Source organism: Sebastes fasciatus, chromosome 2, assembly GCF_043250625.1.
Source record: "Sebastes fasciatus isolate fSebFas1 chromosome 2, fSebFas1.pri, whole genome shotgun sequence".
Taxonomy (NCBI): domain Eukaryota; kingdom Metazoa; phylum Chordata; class Actinopteri; order Perciformes; family Sebastidae; genus Sebastes; species Sebastes fasciatus.
The window spans coordinates 4,315,742-4,338,244 of NC_133796.1; the positions used below are offsets into that span (position 1 = coordinate 4,315,742).

Here is a 22,503-nt window from a genome sequence, read left to right on the forward strand (position 1 = left end):
TTTTCATTTATTTTGAACAGAGTAGTGAAAGTGTCAAAGACGGTTGGTGTGTCTGGGCCATTACACTGTAGGAACATGAACAAACACTTTCTCAAAAGGCAACAATAGATTATAAAACTGAAAAGCATCTCTCGTGCTATGAAACTGACGATACAAAATAAATATAACAATAAAAAAGAAAGCTTGTGCATTGGGAGGAGAGTTACAGTTACTGTAGTTCCACGTTGGTTATATGCCAACTGCTTCAGTAAGTGTTTTATCGTTTATCCCTGTTGCTTCTAAACGCTGCTTGGAAAGCAGCAGGGATGAGGAGTTGGGTGCCGGTTTGGTACATCTGGGTGATGCCGTTGAATATGTGTTAGCATTCACATCTCCTACAACGGTGGAGCAACTCCAACGCGCCGTCCTCGTCTTATACACAACTCTCTCTCCGTTGTAGCTGACTGCAACCGGCGTTTCATTCGCGCTCGCCACAGTGTGACTGACTTGCTTGCCAATCGGCTTTTTGTGCTAACCTCCGCACATGTTGCTAAAGTCGTGTAGCAAAACGTTTCTGTGTGGAACTTCTAATCTTGTTTCCACATATTTATATTATAAATGTATACTTACATTTGCATAAAGCAGCCCACTCCCATGTTGATAAGAGTATTAAATACTTGACAAATCTTCCTTTGAGGTCCATTTTGAACAGATAAAAAATGTGCGATTAATTTGAGATTATTTATAATTAACTATGGAATATCATGCGATTAATCGCAATTAAATATTTTAATCGTTGACAGCCCCTAAAATGAATATATTAATTTCTGTTTGGGGCTTTATTTGAAGTGAAGTGCAGCATGTGCTGCTGACCTGATTTAATAAACCTGTGTTGTTTCATGGAGTGAGTGTGAATGATGATGTGGAGCAGAGTTGACAGGATCTACTAACGAATGCAGGAAACAGCCTAGAGAGTCTAATTAAGATGCTCTATGTGTGTTGAGACATCACCTCAACACTCACCCAGTGCTTCATACTTTGTAGAAGAAGAGCAGCTTTGTGTCATCGCAGCACAGTCTGCATGTTTTTAAACTACACAGTCACATGCAGCATGCAGGCAGCTCTGCTCCCGTACTGCCTCCATGTCGTAGTAATCATGCTAGTTTATGATGTTTGTGTTTCTGTTCTGCTGGTCATTTATTAACAGAGAACACAGTCCATCCAGCCAGCTGCTTTTCAGCCTCGTAAGCCAGATTAAAAGCTCAGTTACACAAATCCCCCGTCAGGCCTTTGTTGGTTTTAGATGTTCTGTTTATACCTTTTGTAGTTGAATTGTATTTGGTCCAAAGAAGGAAAAAAAAGATTTTACTCCTAAGTCAAAGAGTTCATTCTTCTTCTTGTTGCTGTTTCCATCTGAGCGTCCAGTGTGTTTCTGACGGTGTTTGTCACGTTGGTCTGATCTCAGCGCTGCTGATGAAGTGTGGAGTGGATGAGAGAAGTGCTCCTGCAGCAGAGTACTCCTCACTGTGTTTAGCCAACAACTTTAAACAGGATATTGCCTTCAGATCTGAGCCAAGTGTGAGTTTCACATACAAACAGAATCACTCCGGTGTAGATGTTTTGGATTTCACCACGCTGTCTGTTGTGCTTTAAATGGCTCACCTTAGACCCACTTGGAAATGTTTTGCGTGCGTGCGTGCGTGCGTGCGTGCGTGCGTGCGTGCGTGCGTGCGTGCGTGCGTGCGTGCGTGCGTGTGGTTTACAAAAATAGCTGATGTTTATCATTACTCCATGTTCGTTATACCCCTGTCCTCTATCACACAAAACTAACAAAAAAACCTTTAAATATTCCCGTTTAAGCAGCTGGATCCAGTGAATTTTTGCTTGAAAAATAGCTTGATCTGTTGATCAATTAATTAAATGTAGGATTAATTAAATGTAGATTTGGAGCGCCTTGATAGCTGAATGGTTGCAGCACATGCCACGTAACCGTAACGTCCCCGGCTGTGTTATTATTTCATTTAGAAAAACTACCCTTTTTCCCAGATGAGACGGCACCGACGCCATTTAACACTAACGGTGACGATATTAAACATGTAATATTGTTGACAAAAACAGAAGAGACTAAAATGTAGTTTAAAAACATAAAAACTTTACCAAAATCTCTCCATATTTTCGTCATATTACCGTGCGCTGCGGTGGCGACGCTCAGTCCGTCTCTGTCCTTCTTGTCTCAGGCCTCAGTCAGTCAGTTGGCGATTTGCGGTCGGGTCGGGTGGTTGATTAACACATATTTTTGTATGTTGGTTAGTTCGGATGGTCTCTCATAACGGACCCCTGGGTGCGACTGAACCGCACCCGACTCTGAGCAGCAAAGCTGGTTAATCGTACAACCTGTGGTTTTCATCAGAAAATGATAAGATAAAATCTTATGTGAAAGTTTGACTAAAATAACTGGCTTGAATGAAATGTTCAATATAATCTGATGAGTAAGAAACATTTTGACTTTTTGTCGATTTAAAACTGGACTAAAACATTTTGAGTTGTCGTCGACTAAAGCTAGAGTAAAGGCCCAGACACACCAAACCAACATCAAAGAACTAGCAGTGATGAAGGCCGACTGTTGCGTCGCCTTTGTCTTAGAAGACAAGTTAAATTGGCCGAAAAAAACTCCAACATGGGCAGACTAGAGCCGACGGTGTGGGACACACTGCAAAAAAACAGGCCAACAGACACTCACCGACGGCGCCAAACTGTTCGACGGCTTGGTGTGTCAGGGCCTTAACACTATGTGTGACTAATGTACCGAGCCTCCTTCAGTGCAGAGCTGCCAGCACCAGAACCAAGCCAGTCTAGTTAAACTGTTTATGTTGGGAGATGATTATATTTCACCAGAGGTGAACTGGATCACATACAGTACGGTCCTCTGGCATAGCTTGCTGTGTTAAAGTCCACCAGCAGCACATACTACACATAGCCGTACAGGCTGCGTATCCGTTCCTCTAACTATGACACCAAAACTGGTTCATGTTGGGCAACGAGCAGCGCGGCCTCGTCGCCTCACTAGCTGCCATCGCAGGAGCGCAGAGAGCTGCAAAGCCCCCAGGGCCTCGTTGACACCTCTAAAGGTTTCAGCGGGTTTCGAGTGGTGTTAAGCCCCGGCTGATTAAAGAAGCATCTAACCAGGAATTACAGCTATGAGTCACACTGCCGGGGTGGAAACACTTAGAGCGGACGAGTTCAGCTACAGTCTTCTTTCTGGTGTCATCTCTTTTCTGCCAAATGTTGTCAATGGAAAAGGAGCAGCATCAACAATTGTCCTTTTGTTTTTTTGTCCCATAAAACCGATAGATCGGCTCATTGTTTTTTCTAAATTGACACTCGGCTGGTGATGATGAGAGATGAATGTGCTTATCTGTCTGTATCATCCCGCCCCCACATGCTCTCTATATGAATGTGTGAGCGCTCAGCTGAGAGGTTGTATCCTGTTGAGTAGAGAGCGGAGAGTCATCTTAAAATAAGTGTTAAAATATCAGCAAAAATAAGTGATGACAAAACACACTGAGAATTGTATTGACTGCACAGACAGGAGACATCCTCGTTACTGCGGAAAACACCGGTGATTGCGCAGTAAGCATTAAAACTGAAAGCGCTGCATTTTCCATATCCGCTACACAGACGTTTATGGGCTTAAAGGTACTCTATGTAACTTTCAGAGAATCCTTGTTATTAATGACACCTGCGGCCGTTAAGTGAACTGCAGTCAGCTTCCTGACACCCCACCTCATCGTCCAATAATTAATTGATAACGGACCCCTCGTCGGGAGTTATCCATTACATATTGTTCTGTAATGTTCCTATATTTTATTTGGACCATTGGCTCCATGATACTAACTAGCTTGTAGTTAGTTTGCAAATTACTTCATCAGCTAACGTTCTTTGGGATTTTCTCGGCAAAACAGTCCCCGAGTCCTTTACATGGAAATGAGTCCACAGGCTGTTGCTAGGCAACCGAGAAAGTCGAGGAAGGTTTTTAAGTTACGTTACAATCCGTTCACACATTGGCAATATGAAGTGATTAATACATGTAAAATGTTACATATAGTACCTTTTTAATGAATTATCTTCATTTACATAAATTATAATTGTGACATGTCTTGATAAACCTTACAGTGAAGGTGTCAGTAGATAAATAATAATTAAGGTCTAATGATTCTTAAATGTAGGGTGGGCCATCTTGAGAAACTAACAAGAGTACACTATATTTTTTTTAAATTATCCAACCCAAAAACAGAGTCTAGTGTTGCCAACTCTTTTCCAATGAAAGTAGCAGCACTAGCTCCAAAAGTCGCTAAATCTTGAGAGAAAGTCACCAAGTCAGCAACACTGACAGTCTGTACGTTCAAGCCACTCCCCCAAAATCATCATTATGAACAGAAACAATGAACTTGGCTATTGTTAGTATTCACATCTGACAAGTTTGCAGCTTGTGGAAGACTCTGGTGACGCATAATAAGTGCACAGGCAGAGTGCACGCAGGTAGACATGTAGGTAGGCTTGTAGCCCGTCCAATCATTACATTCGGGCTGAATGAAATGATTAAATGGGTTTATAACAGTCCTGCGACAGCCACAGATACCACATTGTGTCTTATTTTTTGTCAAAGCATTTGATTTATTGATTGCTGTTGGGATATAGTGAGAATTTCAACTAATATAACAAAAACATTTTTTATAAAATCTTTGCCAACTGTGCCTTTAATTATAAAAGTACTGATCAGTCAGAAATAGGCGTAGTTTTAAATATTTACAGACTGTGTGGGCTAAAACGAAGCTTACTTCTGCTTTAGAATCACTTCATGTTTACAATCAGGCAGGCAAACTCATTAAAATGTGCAATCAGTGTATATGATGGAATAGAGGCATTAGAATGTGCCAGAGGAACCACAATTAGGCTTTTGCTGTCAAAAAAGCTGGTTAATGTAATCTACAGATTATTGTCTTGATCCATCACAAGTTCTCAGAGACCTCGGTGGCGTTTTAAAATTAGACTTAAGAAAACCATTAAATATTCCAGTTTAAAGGCCTGTACACACCGGGGGGTGTTTGTTGTTTTGTTTTTTTCACACATCAATATATTTTTTTGAACTGTTGTTTTTGAACATGAATATTATGCGGTGAAAAAGCAACGTACTACTCCACATCCTTGTGGAAAGCCCTGTTCATCACAGTGGAGTAGACAATTTTGCAACACCTATTTTTGAAGGTATTTATTATGTTTCCTAGCTAAATCTTCTTTGATTTCCTCTTAACTCATTACACGGCTTTTGTGTTTTTAGGGAGTGGCACGGTTGGTATACATGGGGGAGTGCGAAGATGGGTGGTGGACCGGTCTGGGCCAAAATGCCAGTACAGTTTGTTTTTATTTTGTCCCAGTCCAGGCCTGGCATCAGTCACTAGAAACCTAACGTTACCTCTGCAGCTGAAAGGCATCTGATTACTGCGCCGCTCTAGGAATAGACAGCGACTTTTTCTCTTAATCCTGAGTATTTACAACACCCATACTGAGTGCATCGCACAGTGTAAGCGATCCGAGCGACACGAGCCAGACGTTTTCCATCCCAGTCGTCCCTGTTTCCGTCCCAGTAGCGCCTCTGCGAGCAACGACGAGTTGACACCTTTGAAGAGGGGAAATGTAATGATGCCAGACTGTTGTATCGCCTCATTGTCCCATCTGCTCCATCACCAGAAAAGCTGCCTCTCGGCCTCAGAGAAGGAATGGGTAGGCAGCGGTTCAAAATTTAAAAGAGGAGCTGAGTTTGGAGTCTGAGTGATGAGGAGACATCAAGAGAAACAGAGAATATTTTCCTAATAAGTAACAGAGTGCTCTGGAAGTGATGTGGCGAAACACCAGAGTGTTTAGAGACACGGAATAGACACAAGTTAAAAGGAGGGAAAGACAAAGGCATGTGTTTCTGGCGTCAGCTCACCAGTGAGGAGGAAGAGAAAGAGGCTCTTTGTGGCACGACAAAAACAATGGCCCTCTCTTCACTCCTCATCAGTCTATGATTCCCCCAGCCAGCCTCTCTCTCCCTGCTCTCATCATCTCTCTGACTGTTAACATGATGCCCAGCTGTTGTGTTTATTACTACACGGTAATTGCAGCGTGTATTCCTGTCAGAGCGACTGATTATTGTGCCAAACAGCTGCTTAATATCTTCTAATGTCCCCCATCTTCATGTCTCCATCGATCATCCCTCCCCCTCCCTCCTTTGTTTGTTTGTTTGTTTCTCGTGGAGGCTGGAATGCAGCCAGTGTAAATGAGACGGAGGTGGACGGCTCCGGAAATGGTGAGTTGCACATTCCTCCAGTAATCGAGGAATAATCTACATAAGTTTGTCTGTAAACACGTGTTTCATTCAAGTGCACTTTCTTCTCTGCAGTCTTCTCCTTTCCCAGCCTGACCAACGAGGAGAACCTAATAGGTGTCAGTAAGCCTCTTCCCAAGCAGCTGTGGGAGGCCAAGAAGGTGAGGCTGCTGCTCGTTTAGTACTTCCTACATCAATGTGTGCAGGACTCCAAGCTAACTTTTTGCATTGGTTGCACTGGTGCGCCTAACTTTTTCATTTAGGTGCACCAAAGATTTTTCACTGCACCTTTTGGCGCCACAATTTGTAAGCGTTTTGCGAGTACGAGTACATGAGCACAGTATCAGACCCGGTACCCGGTACCCGGTACCCGATACTGGTATCGGTATCGGTGCACCCCTAGTTTATGAGTCAGACGAGGCCATCTCCGCCAAAGACGTTGGGACAGAACGGCGCTAATTTCTGTAATACATTATCGCAATTGATCTTTCGGAGGTTGTAGGCTCAGATTTAAAGACGTTTTAAAGCTAGAGTGAAGATACTGGCATCATATGAAACTAGAAAACCTAATGAATCCATCGGTACCAACCATGCCATACTAGCTTGTTGCGAAGGAAGTTAAACAACGCTCCAAAGTTACGCTACATTTTGGCCAGAGAAAGTGTCCATTTGTTTAATAACAAAACAACTGTATTTCTTATCCGATTACTCGATTAATTGATGTAATAATCTGTATAATACTCAATTACTTAAACAATTGATAGCTGCAGCCCGACACTGGTCCAACTTTTTCCTCTACCTTTACCCATTTAGTGCATTTAAGTTTCATATTACATTCTGGGTTTTAAAGAAAACATTTCTCTGAAATGCAAACAAATAAATTAAAATAAACAATTTCAAATTGCTTAAAAAAAAGGTACATGTCTTATGGGATACTCCTATAAAGGTATTCTAACTTTAACTGATCGAACGGTGATGGTGTTCAAATTTAAAAAAAAAAATTGTTTGATGATTTTTAGTAATTAAATCCGTCCAAATGCCATAATACGTTTTTGTGCCGGAAGGCTGAATAACAACTTACAGTAGTCTATCAACCTGGAAATCATATTCTGAAGATTAATATTCAGTGTTGGGAGTGTTGTTATCTGGTTCTAATTATGTTGTTTCTGTTTCAGGTCCAGTCTCTGGCATCAAGGCCTAAATCATGTGAAGTGCCTGGAATCAAGTAAGTCAACGTTTATTTTAACTTTTTTTCTTTTTATCCTGCTGTGCCCAGATCATCATTAGTGTGATGTTACACAAAACGCATTGTTAAAGTGCAGTAGCTGCTGTAGCTGGTCAACAGATATGAAATGCTTCACATTCCCACCTCGTCAAACAGGATGTCTGTGTTCCTCTTTACACCTCGAACCCTTTTGAAATAAGAGGAACACGGTTATTACAATCAGATTCCACAGGCATTGTTTTCCCTCTGAAAAACACCTCTGGTGTCATAGCGTGATTTAGAAGGGAACGGATGGAGCAACTCATTAGCTCATCCTGTACCACGTTGCCAGTAGATGGTCAGGCATAATTTAGAGTTCATATTATCATACAGGAAACAGAACAGTCTTCTAAAGAGATTTAAGATTCTCTGTAAGATAAATAAGAAAGACCAAAGCAGCCAGCACCAAGCTGCCTGGGCCTCTTTTTTATTTCATGCTGTCTCTCTTTTTCTGACAGACACTATTTGTGTGTTTGTGGAGGCAAGCATTTGTCCATTGTTCTGTGCTGTGTGTGTGTGTGTGTGTGTGTGTGTGTGTGTGTGTGTGTGTGTGGGGACAGACAACAATGAGTCACTGTTGCTGCATTAGCAGCATATGAGCAGCCATGGAAATTAGAGAAATAATGGAGGAAATGGAGAGTGGGTGGAAAAAAAAGAAGAGGCTCGAACAAGTGGATGGGAGTCAAAGAAAACGTCTTTGTCAATCTGTAAAATGGCAATGGCAGCACATTTAATGACCCTACATGTTAATTATGCACAATATTTACATGAATTCAAAAGTGAGCATCAGTGTTGTTTTCTATGTGCGTTCGCTGCAGTATATTCCCGTCTCCGGAGCAGAACCCCGGCCTGTCCCACTACCAGGGTATGTTAAATACCGGCGGCTCCCTGCCCGACCTCAGCAACCTGCACTTTGCCTCGCCGCTCTCCACCCCGCTGGACCCCGAGGACAACGGAGGGTACCCCAACCTCAGCGGGGGCAGCAGCACCGGGAACCTGCCGGCCGCCATGATGCACCTCGGCATCGGCAACTCGCAGGGTGGGTGGAGCACAGCTTTGTGTTTGTTTTTTAATATTCACAGGAAGAAAAGCAAAGATTAAAGTGGCAATAGACATTTTGTTTTTGCTTTAACTTATCATTATGAAGGAAATGTTGATTGCACAATGTAATGACTACAGAACATAGACCACCGTGTCTACATAGTCACCGTGACGTCACCTATTGGTTTGTGGACTGCCGTATTGAAGCCTCGAGTTCGGCATTTTGGCCATTGCCATGTTGTTTTTTTGGAACCAGAATTGACACGAGGGTGGAGCTAAGTAAAACCAAACGCTGAATACTTTATGGCAAATTTCCATACTTTTTTTTTTTTTTTTCCTTTTCCTTATCTCAACCTGTTACTGGCACTGCACAGCATGTAGAAGCCCTGCTGTTTCCACCCAGATGGTAATAGAGCTACACCAAATGTCGTGTCCTGGTGGAAGAGATGCTTGCGACACAATGCAGTTTGAGCTGCATCTCCTGCTTTATGGTCTATTTGACTCTAAATGGGACCATAATTTACTAAATGAACAACATGCTGCATTGAAGAAGACTTGAAACTAGAGATTGAGACCATAAACTCATGTTTACAATGTTTACTGAGGTAATAAATCAAGTGAGAAGTAGGATCATTTTCTCATAGACTTCTATACAATCAGACTTCTGTACAACCAGAGGAGTCGCCCCCTGCTGGCTGTTAGAAAGAATGCAGGTTTAAGGCACTTCAGCATTGGCCTCACCAGAGGTTGCTGCCTGTTATACAGAATAATGACACCGTCTGAGTTTAGATTGGTTCCCTATAAGCTTCGCTTTCACTATGCAATATTCTGCCACTGGGTACAAGGAAAATGGAAAGCGATCCTGTTGTCTTTGCGACAGCGGCGGCAAAAATAATACCGCTTGGAAACACTAGTGGGGAAGTTGAAAAGTTGTTTGTTGCCACTTTAAAAGGAAAGCTGCTTCCTGTGCTGTGAGTTCATCAGGTTTCAGTGCAGTCAAACCTGATGCTCATATGAAGTTCTCTCTCCTCCAGCCCTCTTTGCAGAGTTGTTGCTTTCATCTCTCCGTCCAACATTTTATCCAAATTTGGCGTTGTTTCTTTGCCTCTTTTTTTGGCATACTGGAAATTAATAAAAAGCATGTTTTGTTTGAGGAATGTCTGTCTCTGCTTTGGAACTGTCACTTACAAGAATTTGTCTTCTTGCAGGATTTGGGCTGTTGCTTAGCAACGCAACTCTAATCATAGTCTTCATTGTTGTTCAGTGCGTTTTCTGAATTTACTTTAAAAAAATCCTGCATGCCAGTGGAAGTCTTTGTAGGTTTAATATTGTGAAGGTGTTTGAGTTTAAAGTTGGGAAGCACTGCTGCAGAGCTTTGAGCAGGTTCCAGGTTTCGGCCTCTGCCAGCCGACCGTACATTACGGACAGCTCATTGAATGATCTCTCTGTCTCCAACTTCCTCACTGATCTGATCACACCCGCCGCTGCTCCCTCTCAGTCTTTCCTCTCTCTGTATTTAGTGAGTCTATGTGTGGTTGGGCTCCCACGTTGAACACAGCTCAGCTAGGCCGAGCACCAGAGTGAAAGAGGAACTCTGACCCTCGTTTTGGCTCGCAACAATCAGCTCTTTTCTTTTCCCTTCAGATTCCCTCTTGTCTTCTCATTTTCCTTCTCTCTGCTCTGCATCTTTCTCTCCCTCCGCAGTCGCACAATAAAGTGTAGTGTTTTGGGGTCGGTGACTGGAGAGCACGCTGGAAAATAGAGTACATACCACATCATAACTTCCACATGTTCTCCTCGGTTTCCAAGGGCCCGTATCTGCTCTAGATTATTAGATTCACTCTAATGCACATTGACACTCCGATACCTTTTTCAATCTGTCTGATTAATGTCTTGATATCTTTACCGTCCCTGCAGGTCTCTCCTCCTCTCTGAGCAATCCCTCGATCCAGGCGTCCCTCAACAACTGCCAGTTGCAGTCGTCGCTCAGCAATCCCTCCATCAACTCGTCCCTGCGTCTGTCCAGCAGCTCCCCCCGGCGACGGCCCGCTCCCATCAGCCCCCTTACCTTGTCTCCTGGCTCCGAGCAGCGCAGAGGTCTGGCCAAGCAGCTGTCTCCCACCATGTCCCCCTCGCTGTCCCCCATCACACAGGTACACACACCTTCACATTCACTATATCGTGACGGTAGTACATGAGATAGGTAACCTGAAAGAAATCATGTTCCTCTGTGTCCTCCGGTGCTCCTAACGGCATCTGCAAGATTTCACAGACCGGAAGAAAACAAGCAGTAAGAGCTGATCTGAGGTCTGCTGTCCAGCTGCCGTCTATGAGAGCCGGCTGTCAATCACTCGCAAACTCCGACCAAACGGTCAAACTAGGCAGCGCTGATCAAATGTGAATCAATATTATGTTACGTTAATGCCTATTTCTCTCCTCTGATGTTTTCAGAATCATCTTGTAGTGCACGGTTTAGCTGTAAAATGAGAACGTTTGTGACGCAGCCGCCATTGTGAAATCTGGTGAAGGAACGCCAAATTCTGGTCACATGACCGGAGCAAAGCCAATAGGAACGCTCTCTCAATGAAATTACCTGTGATTGGTCAAAGTCTCCCGTCACGGGCTAGATGTTCTAAAGCCTGAAAACAGAGCCATGAGGAGGAGCAGAAGTCTAGTTATCTCTCAGAACACTTGAATTACAATATGCTGAAAGCTTATTATCGAATTTTTGCCCAATGATGCCAAAAATATATACTGCCTACTGAAGCTTTAAGACAGCTTGGACTGAGTTTTATGACCACCGTACACTAAACGATCGAGATCACGGGAGGGCGCTCGTATTTTATTCCGTCATTGGAAATATGTCTGCGACAGTGAAATCGCTTGAAAAGTCGTTTGGTGTAAGTTCGGCGCTTTAAACTTTTGTTGATTTGTTGGGGCGTCTCCAGTGTCATCGTAGAGTGTAAACTAAGAACTACTGCTGTCAAAAATACTAAAACTAGAGTTAAAATAAAAAAAAAACTTTTGCAACAATCAGAAATGTACAATGATACAAAATACAGTCTGACCTCCAAGTAAAAACTCCTGACATTCCAAAATAAATACACTGGTGCGATTGTTTGTATCCCTGATGTGATGGAGAGAGTAATGACACCGCAGTCAGAATAAATAAACATCAAGTCTCAACTCTTCGTTGGACTTGTAGTCTTTAGTGACTCCTGCTGGCTTCCTCTGTCCTGTGTAGGGAGTTGCTTTGGATACCAGCAACATGCCAAGAGAGCCGCCCCCACCCTATCCGCTCTACCAGCAACCCCAGCATGCAGTGGACCAGGGCCGACAACGGCAACAGCAGCAGCACCAGCAGCAACAGCAACAGCAACAACAGCAGCCGCTTTCCCCCCTTCAGAACATCCCACTGGACTTCAACACGAGCCAAGTAAGAGCCATGAACAGCGTCTTTGTCAGGGTGTGTGTGTGTGTGCATGGACAGCACGCTGACACACACACACACACGCATAATCATGTTTTGTGCACCAGTATTTGTGGTTTTCTGCGCACGTGCATTCTTGATGATCATAGTTTGCTTTTGTCTCCCTGCAGGCAGACATTAGTGTGGACTAGATTCAACATTGTCAGTTTATTAACCAACACTTAGTTGAGCAAAACTGTGTTAATTTGTTAAATAGGCAGGTTATAATAATAATACAATAAAAACAGACAATAATATTCTGCAAATGTTATCTAGAGCTATATATATATATATATGTCTGTCATACCTGTGAAAATAAAGACATGAATCTTGATAAGTCTGTCATACCTGTGAAAATAAAGACATGAATCTTGATGGAACTAGTAGATCACATTCAACAAGTTGAGTTCTGATCATTAACAGGTGTTCTAGACGATCTAAGTTTATTATCAGTAATCTGTTGATTGTTATTCCTGAATAACTGATTATTTGTTTAGTCTATAAAATGTCATAAAATCATGAAAAATGTCCATCACCAGAGTCCAAGGTGACATTTTTGAAAGTCTAGTTTTGTCAGACCATCAGTCTAAAACATAAAGATATTCAGATTATAATGATCTTAAACAGAGAGAACCAGCAAACCCTCACATTGGAGAAGAATCCTCTCATTAAACTATTATTATTATTGAAGAATAATTTTCTGTCTATTGATTAATCAACTAATCCTTTCAGCCACAGCAACGTTTTATGATTCTAATGTGACTTATATTCCCAGGTAGTTGGAGACAGTTACATTTAGAGCTGCAACGATTAATCGATAAATCAGTTTGAGTAATTTTTTAAGAAGAAAAAAAGTCTAAATTCTCTGATTGCAGCTTCTTAAATGTGAATATTTTCTGGGGTTTTTCACTCCTCTATGAAACTGAATATCTTTGAATTGTGGACAAAACAAGACATTTGAGGACGTAATTTTTGGCTTTGAGAAACACTGATCGACATTTTTCACCATTTTCTGACATTTAATAGACCAAACAACTAATCGATTAAACCAAGATGATAATCAACAGATTAATCAACAATGAAAGTAATCGTTCTTTGCAACTTTCTTATTGCATAACCTGAACCGCTTATAAAAAGTTATTATCATACCCCTGCGACAACGTAGTTGGGAGTATATAGCACTCCACGTGTCCGTCCGTTCGCGTGTCACACTTTCGTTTCCGGAGCAGGCAGTTTGCTTTCTCTCCAGATTTGACAACATTGTGATGTTTTGGGACTCTTTTTCTTCTCTGACAGCACAACAACATGATCTTCAACGACCCCTTCATGGAGGCACAGTATTCCAACCGCCAGACCAAGACCCACCCCTATCAGGTACTGGTTCACACACACACACACACACAATAACACAACAGTAAACACAAAGGAGGGAGTATCTTCAGTTAGAATTCATTTCAGTAATGTTAGGTTGTTAATAGCGTTGCAACAGGGAAAACAACTTGTTTTATATCGTCTCTGTTGTCCTCACGGAGTCTATCTTTATAGGAAAGCATTTTTATAGGCCACATCCACATATGTTTTTGTTCGTTTTAGTTTGGTCTGTCTCTCATTGTTCTGTTTCATATTGTAATTATTCTTTGGTTTCTCTCATTGTTCAATATTTTATCTGTGTGTGAAGCACGTAAGGGATAATGTACAGCGAGCCGGTCATTGTTGTGAAAGAATCCTCTGACAGGGCGATGCTGCACTCGCTCATCGCCCTGAAGGGACGCTTATTACACGGCTACTTACTTAATAAATCAATAATTTGACACAAAAACGGTCCGCCAGAGTCCGACATCAGAACTGCGCCCATAGCAACGGTTAGCTATACAAAGCAACGGTCTATTATAAAGAAATTACAGACCGCAGAACGCCGTGATCGACCAATCAGAATCAAGTAGTCAACACAGCCGTTTAATAATTTGTTTTGAAAGGTGCTACATAAATAAAGTTTTGTTTTCTTACTTACTTACTTACTTACTTACTTACTTACTTACTTACTTACTTACTTACTTACTTACTTACTTACTTACTCAGGCAATGTGGATGTAAAAATGTGCAATATTTGTAATAGGAAAAAAAATATTTCAAAATCAATGTGTAGTGGGATAATCACTGCTGCAGATCAAATGGTGCATTCACGTGCTCCTCAGATGATCCCGTTTCCCGAGTTGGGAAGTCGTTCTTCTGACTTCGGCGTGTTCCTGAGCTTTAAGTCGTAATGTGGAAACAACGTGGACGCTACAAAGAAGATGTGTTGTATTTTATTGCTCAGAGCGTTAAAACAACAAGATAGCTGTTTCCAGTATCTGGGTGAAAACGAAGAGCAAAGGAAACAGATCAGAATTTGAACAAGAATGTGACATCCTCGTTGAATTTTCCCAGTTGATAGCGAATTTTTCCGATTATTCCGACACTGCATAGATAGACAGCTTTATATAGCCTGCTTTATTGATGCCCGTGAGGAAATTCGATTGCCACCAAGTCAAACAACATCAAACAACAAAAACACAATACACGTGAATGCAGCATAAACCCTGACGGGGTGATCGAGAACCTTGACTCAAAGCTGAATCTGCTTTTTTACACAGATGTTAATATTTTGCACAAAGAAGTTAAAGAAACAGAATTTATTGAGCCAAAAAACTATTTGGATGTTTTGCAGTTTTACATGAGAACTGTCTCTGTGGCATCCGTTCATTTCTGCCCTGCAAGGTTAGCTTTCAGCAGGATGTTTTTTAAACCTTCTGAATGGATTTTCATGAAATTTGTCCCACACAGTATCCAGTAATTCAGTATATTTTGTCAGAGCTGAACAGAATGTGTCATGGCCATCAGTTGTAGTGTTAATAAGGTTTTCTATTCACTGTGGTTGTTATGAGAAAACACTCACATAAAACTGAGCTGCCAATGTGAACTCAACTGATTCTTTGCATTTTTGTTGCTATTTTCTCTCTCCGCCATCTGCCGTCTAGTTGGACCAGTTCTCCCTGTTGGAAAACGCCATGAGCTCCACGGCGGGGGGTTCTTTCTTCGACCCGTCCTCCTCTCCCTCCTTGCTCTACTACTCCCAGGCCGCCCTGTCGGGGCTGGGCGGCAGCCACGGCAGCCTGCAGGACCCGATGCACATGAGGTCCAACATGCTGTACTCCAACTGCAGCGGAGGACTGCCCAACATTATACTCACTGGTAAGTCTCCGTAGGTGCATCCTGGGGAAGAGAAATTCAGTGTTCAGTGTTCATTGAAATAGTCACTATCCGTCTCAACATGAGGTAACAGCATGGTGATTGAGCCTGTGGTCTACTGATGAAACTATTGCAATATTTATCTGTCAAAGTTAACGAAAATCCGTTTTAACACCACTAATTTCTTTAATGCATTAAAGCAACTTGCGATTGTGGGCTCAGTTTTAAAGCTAGAGTGAAGATACTGGTATCATATGAAACTACATAACCTAAAGAATCTATCAGTACCAACCATGTCATACTAGCTTGTCCTGAAGGAGGTTAAATAACGCTTCAAACTTGTGCTAAATTGTGGCGAGGGCAAAACTGTCATGTCCATTTTCAAAGTGGTCCCTTGACCTCTGACCTCCAGATCAGTGAATGTAAATGGGTTCTATGGGTACCCACGAGTCTCCCCTTTACAGACATGCCCACTTTATGATAATCACATGCAGTTTGGGCCAAGTCATAGTCAAGTCAGCACACTGACACACTGACAGCTGTTGTTGCCTGTTGGGCTGCAGTTTGCCATGTTATGATTTGAGCATATTGTTTTATGCTAAATGCAGTACCTGTGAGGGTTTCTGGACAATATCTGTCATTGTTTTGTGTTGTTAATTGATTTCCAGTAATAAATATATACATACATTTGCATAAAGCAGCATATTTGCCCACTTCCATGCGATTAATTTGCAGTCAATCATGATTAAGTAATTTAATCAGTTGACAGGCCTAATGTTGTCATAGGCTGCAGTCGATTTACTTATTTATTCATTTGTTTATAGGCCTGCATATGAGCATTGAGAAAATTTGTTCTTATGGACCATCGCTGTCATTTATTTGATGCAATTATTGCACATTTTGTCGCCGTTATGTTTCAATGAAAAAGGAAAATCCTTCAAGTTTTTGTTTGTTGTCCTCATCAGACAATAATAGCAAAGTCAAGTACAATATAAGTAAATTATGACCACAAGTTTGAGGAGAGTTTGACAGTTTATGTTGCCGTTCCCCCTCCTACCGCCGTTTTAATGCACACGTGGCTGACCAAGGCTCAAGCCCGATGGCCGAAACGGGATGCTCCGCAAGTAAATATGCAACGTCAGCGGGGGTTTACTCCAACACGAGAGAACAAACAGAACCTTTTCTAGCAGCTGTATATCTGACTCAGATCTGTTGCTCTTACTGACTGACTGAGTGAGTGAAGGGTGAGAGGCGACTGACGCTGAAAGATTTTATTTTTCGACCTTATCGCCCAGCCCTAGCTCCAGCTTTGTTGTGACTGTGAGTGCTGATGTTTGGGTCCAACCGTGGCTGAAAAGACAGTTATACTCCACTTTAAATGGAGGAGAGTGTCATGACTAATGATGAGGGCAGTGAGACTGTTAGCTAGAGCAACAGGAAGTGTTTTCCGGACTGGAGGAAAACATTCACCCACCATCATCTGTTTCTCTCTCTCTCAGATGACACCAGTCTGTCTAAGGACATGTGCAGCGCCCTCTCCACGGTGCAGGAGTGTTTCGACTCGGAGGGAGGTTTCCCGTTGGAGGACGAGCTGCGCATCGAGCCCCTCAGCCTGGACGGTCTGAGCATGCTCAGTGATCCCGACATGGTGCTGCCGGACCCGTCGGTGGAGGATACTTTCCGCAGTGATAGACTCTGAACATGAAGAGCGTCGGAGGAAAGAGAACATGGATTTGCAGTGTATAGAGTGTACAAATCTGAATATGCATGCAAACAAATCTCTATAGGGCCACTGTGCATGCATCCACTGCCACTAAAACTCATTAAATGTGAAAGACGCCGTGTACACAGTCATGCTCACACACTTTTTAAGGAGGAGACTTGTGAACAAACACTGTTTACATGCCAAGTTTCCCCTCACAGATGCTCCGGCTCGTATCTTGCAGACATTATTTTAAACGAGGTGGATCGATGCAGTTCTGGGTTTTAAATCGGCTCCTCCAGACCCCCTTACCCCTCCGCCTCCTCCAACCAAAAAGACTTCTCTCTGCCTCTCTCATCACCGACTCACAGCCCCCCTGAAGCCATGGCAACCTCATCGCCATGGTTACACACCATAGCAACAATCCCATTGCCATGCTGAAGAGCAGCAGGAATGCCAACACACACATTTACGTTCTTTACAGCTTCAGCTAATAAAGGGAGTGGGAGCCCAGAGGTGCAGCCACTGTCCACAGCTGGAGCAGTGACGTGTGTCAGTGGTAAAACATCTGGCAGCCCAGGAGCAGTGACATGTATCGGTGGGAAAAACATCTGGCAGTCCAGGAGCAGTGACATGTGTCAGTGGGAAAAACATCTGGCAGCCAAGGAGCAGTGACATGTGTCGGTGGGAAAAACATCTGGCAGCCAAGGAGCAGTGACATGTGTCGGTGGGAAAAGTCAATGGTAAAACATCTGGCAGCCCCGAAGCGGTGGCATATAAAACATCTGGCAACCCATGAGCAGTGACATGTGTCAGTGGTAAAACATCTGGCAACCCAGGTGCAGCGACATGTAAAACATCTGGCAGCCCAGGAGCAGTGACATGTGTCGGTGGTAGAACATCTGGCAGCCCAGGTGCAGTGACATGTAAAAGATCTGGCAGCCCAGGAGCAGTGACACGTGTCGGTGGTAAAACATCTGGCAGCCCAGGAGCAGTGACACGTGTCGGTGGTAAAACATCTGGCAGCCCAGGAGCAATAACGTGTCTGTGGTAAAACATTTGGCAGCCCAGGAGCAGTGACATGTAAAGCATCTGGCAGCCCAGGAGCAGTGACGTGTCTGTGGTAAAACATTTGGCAGCCCAGGAGCAATAACGTGTCTGTGGTAAAACATCTGGCAGCCCAGGAGCAATAACGTGTCTGTGGTAAAACATTTGGCAGCCCAGGAGCAGTGACATGTAAAGCATCTGGCAGCCCAGGAGCAGTGACGTGTCTGTGGTAAAACATTTGGCAGCCCAGGAGCAGTGACATGTAAAGCATCTGGCAGCCCAGGAGCAGTAACGTGTGTCGGTGGTAGAATATCTGGCAGCCCAGGAGCAGTAACATGTCTGTGGTAAAACATCTGGCAGCCCAGGAGCAGTGACATGTAAAACATCTGGCAGCCCAGGAGCAGTAACGTGTCTGTGGTAAAACATTTGGCAGCCCAGGAGCAGTGACATGTAAAGCATCTGGCAGCCCAGGAGCAGTAACGTGTGTCGGTGGTAGAATATCTGGCAGCCCAGGAGCAGTAACATGTCTGTGGTAAAACATCTGGCAGCCCAGGAGCAGTGACATGTAAAACATCTGGCAGCCCAGGAGCAGTAATGTGTGTCGGTGGTAGAACATCTGGCAGCCCAGTTTTCTTCAGGTGAAGTTGAAACCAGCTGTGCCGTCGTGGCTACTTCAGGCTCTTGAACAATCATGGTAGAAATGAAGACTAGAGAGATTAGAGCTTTTGTTTTAAATGTATTTCTTTACATTTGGTATCAGATTATTTTTGAGTTGTTTGCCACAGATCTATAAATATAAATATAAATATACATATATAGATATATATATAAAAAAGTCAATTTCTGTCTGATTAGAATGTATTGTCAAACTCGAAACAAAAAGGGCGAACTGTTTACAAAGATGCGATTTTAATAAGTAAATATTACTTAATTAAGAGTATAGATTTTTGAATTTCTAATTAAGAGAAATAATTGAATAAATGCTATATTTTTCCTTGTGATTTGGTTGGATGCCCCCCCCTCCTCTGGCAGAACTTTGACAGCACTGGGACGGCGTCAAAAAACCCATTTAAAAAAAAAAAAAAAAAGGAACTTTTTTTGACTTGTTTTTATTTTGAAAATACTTGTATGTACATTCATTGCGTATGTTTTATTTTACATTTTGTACTGACTTGTAATGGCGCTTTTACTGTACTTTAAAAATCTCGTTGTGAATAAGGGCATGCGCGCTGTGCTACTGTGGATCGATTATGCCTCGAATATCTGTTTGCATCCGGCTTCCTGTCCTCGTGTTCTATTATAGCAGTACAGCGACCCTCCCCCATCCTCAGTCAGAGAGCATACTGTAATCATGTGGACATCGGACATCATGTAACATTGCACTTAACCTCTTTTTGCACTAATTGGTTCGCAGTGTGTAGACTGATATTTTTTACACCTGTGTTTTGTTTTTTACCTTGAATAACCCAAAGAAGTTGAATGAAGCCATTACTAAGAGACTAAATATGAATAGTCACTGCACATAAACACATTTCAAAACACCAGCGACCGGCGTTTAATTTAGAAATAATTGACATTTTTATTTTCTAGGCTTTGAGAGTGTTTTTGTAAAGAGCTCATATTTTACATTTGATTATGTAATAACTCGGCCATTCATTCAGGGCATTGACTGCCCTCTAGTGTCTGTTTTAATAAAAAATCAAAGAGATATTTTTTATTATTAATATTGTTTCTGAAAAGGATTTGGAGCAAATTTACTTTGCTTCTTTCAGCTATGCAATTATTCTTTTTTTTTTTTTTCAATTTAAGTGCGACCTGTTGAACAGGTGTACGTTATATGCAGTGTTGATTTTATGTGCACAATGTGGGGGGGGGAGGGGTCAAATTAGCCAGAAATCACAATATTACATGTGTCCAGTGTCCACAGTGTGTGTTGACTCTCTGAGTCTATAAGTCGAGCGTCTCTGCTCCTGCAACAGTCGGAGAACATTTGTTAAGCAACATTATGTGACTGCAGGTGAACACGGTGCATGGCGCTGTTTGTGTTTATTGTTGTTTTCTACAGTCAGAAGATGTCGTACCTGCACTGTGAGGACTGTGGGTTCTTTCTGAAAAAGAGATTATTTGTCAAATACAAAATGAAGAGAGGGGTGTCGGGAGGTTTATCGTGAGATTTCTAAGAGTTTATATATTTCAGCTATTATACATTTTTATCTGCTCTCTTGATAGCGACGGAGGCACTTTGCAGTTTTAATCTCCCCGTTGTTTATTCAGCCTGCTGTCTTGCCTTCTGCTGCCTTACTTTGTTGTATTTTTCATATTCCAGCAGCTCGTAATCACCTCCCCCGTTAGCTTTTAGCTCTGTTCGGTACTAACTGCCCGTCGTCCTTTTTCTGTCTCATTAGTTTTATCGGTGTCTTACTTTTTTTTTTTTTTAGTCGCATATTAAAAAATGTACAGTTCTGTTATTTAAAGAATGTTTTTGTCCACTAGTGTTACTACTTTTTTTTTTTTTTTGTAATGTCATTTTCCCCAAGATATAAAACGTTCTTGGTTTGTAACGTATGTTATAGTGCTTATCTTTCTGATTTAATATAAACAATAAAACTCTATACTGTGTATTAAAGGTTCTGGTGGTGGTGGTGTGGTGGTGGTGGTGGTGGTGGTTGGTGCTGCCAGGAGATGGCAGCAGTGTGGTGAAGTCCAGATGTGCACAGCCCACAAACAGAACAGAGTTTCCTGCCCTTTCTGTATTCGGACAAATTATTTCAAAACAAAGTCAGCTCTTTCTTTTTCTTTTTGGTTTCATTGATCAGACAGACAACAGCTTTATTTTTAAAACAAGCAAACAGACCATCAGTTTAGGAAGAGAGCGTGAGCCAGAGGTGATTTTCAGTCTAATTAAGGTCAGCAACATGAAATAATCTTTTCCCTCATGTCTGCTGTAATTCATCTTTCATGTATTGATGAACTACGTCATCAATATTTCAAAGTTCTTTCACTTTTAAATAAATAAGGTAAAAAGCCAACATTTTGGAGAAGTATTTGAACTTTATACCGTTCAAATTGAGTCTTTCTCTTCCGTGAAACCTCTCTATCCCCGATCCTGTTTTTATATAACGTCTTAGACTCTTTCCTGGTATTCCAGCTGCGTCCTTTCAGGTGAAACTGATGGCATTAATACTCCGTGTTTATTTGCCAAGATCCAAATTGGAGTCAGATGGAAACAATCTGCCGGTGGTTCCTACCTCCCAGCCGGCCTGCTGAGATGATAAACTGGGATTAAATGATGGGGGACAAAATTCACCACCAGATTTCTTCTTTGTGTTTCCCTGAACACTGATTCCTTGTAAGCTGCAGAATTGTGTTAATAAAGGATCTCTGTACGGGACAAGAAGAACGATTACAGCACCCTTAAACTGTTCCAGTACACATAAGGGCATGTGAGACTTGATTTAAGAGAGGAGGTCACTATTTAAGTCTGTTTTGTGGACGCAGGAAGAATAGCTGTAGCTAATGGGGATCTATATAAACTAAACTAACCTATCCTTTAGACCAGGGGTCAGCAACCTGCGGCTCCAGAGCCACATGTGTCCCTTTAGCTCCTCTCCAGTGGCTCCCTGTGGACTTTTAAAAATGGAAATGAATAACTGTTTTTTGTTTATATTTTCATTTTTATTTATCATTGTTGTAGGTCTATGGTACGACGGTACGACGGAGTATTAGGGCCACATTGAGGAAAAAAATTAAATCGGAGATTTAGAGAATAAAGTCATAGTATTATAAAGTAGTAATTTTTTATTATTATTTAAAAAAAAAAATTCTTGTAAAGTTATGCCTTTATTCTTGTAACATTACAACTTTTCTTCTCGTAAAGTTATGACTTTATTCTCCTAATATGACTTTATTCTCCTAATATTACAACTTCTTTTCTTGTTAAGTTATGACTTTTATCTCGTAATATGACTTTATTTTGAAAATCTCCGGTTTTTTTCCCTCAATGTGGCCCCTAATACTCCGTTGTACAGTTGCTCTTTGGCCCTCACTGCATTAGACTTATATACTATATACTTGGACTATAAACTGTGTTACCTTCATCACAATGCTCAAATGTTTTGCGGCTCCAGACAGATTTTTTTGCCTAAAATGGCTCTTTAGATAGTAAAGGTTGCTGACCCCTGCTTTAAAGGGTAACTTCTGCACTTTTCAACCTGGACTCTATTTCCACCATGTTTTTGTGTCTAATTGACTAATGAGGACAACAGTTTCTGAAATTGGTCCAGTATTGATGGAGAACAGCAGCTGCTGTAATCGCTCGGGGCAACTCCTCCTCACCGTCACTGATTGCCCTCATTAGTCACTTAGACACTAAAACATGAGGGAAAATAGGGTTGAAAAATACCAGA

General features: G+C 42.1%; 1 protein-coding gene across 1 annotated transcript in view; it reads left to right on the top strand.

Moving 5' to 3' along the window:
* The window catches only part of crtc3 (CREB regulated transcription coactivator 3), a 54,998-nt gene extending 33,498 nt beyond the window's left edge, over window positions 1-21,500 (top strand). The window contains exons 7-17 of the mRNA XM_074659139.1: window positions 6,278-6,328; window positions 6,422-6,507; window positions 7,522-7,571; window positions 8,429-8,649; window positions 10,569-10,804; window positions 11,896-12,087; window positions 13,417-13,494; window positions 15,138-15,351; window positions 16,848-18,159; window positions 18,198-18,319; window positions 18,351-21,500. Coding sequence (XP_074515240.1) covers window positions 6,278-6,328; window positions 6,422-6,507; window positions 7,522-7,571; window positions 8,429-8,649; window positions 10,569-10,804; window positions 11,896-12,087; window positions 13,417-13,494; window positions 15,138-15,351; window positions 16,848-17,047 — 1,328 coding nt within the window. The 3' untranslated portion in view covers window positions 17,048-18,159; window positions 18,198-18,319; window positions 18,351-21,500. The remainder of the gene's footprint in view (window positions 1-6,277; window positions 6,329-6,421; window positions 6,508-7,521; window positions 7,572-8,428; window positions 8,650-10,568; window positions 10,805-11,895; window positions 12,088-13,416; window positions 13,495-15,137; window positions 15,352-16,847; window positions 18,160-18,197; window positions 18,320-18,350) is intronic.
* The last annotated feature ends 1,003 nt before the right edge of the window (window positions 21,501-22,503 follow it).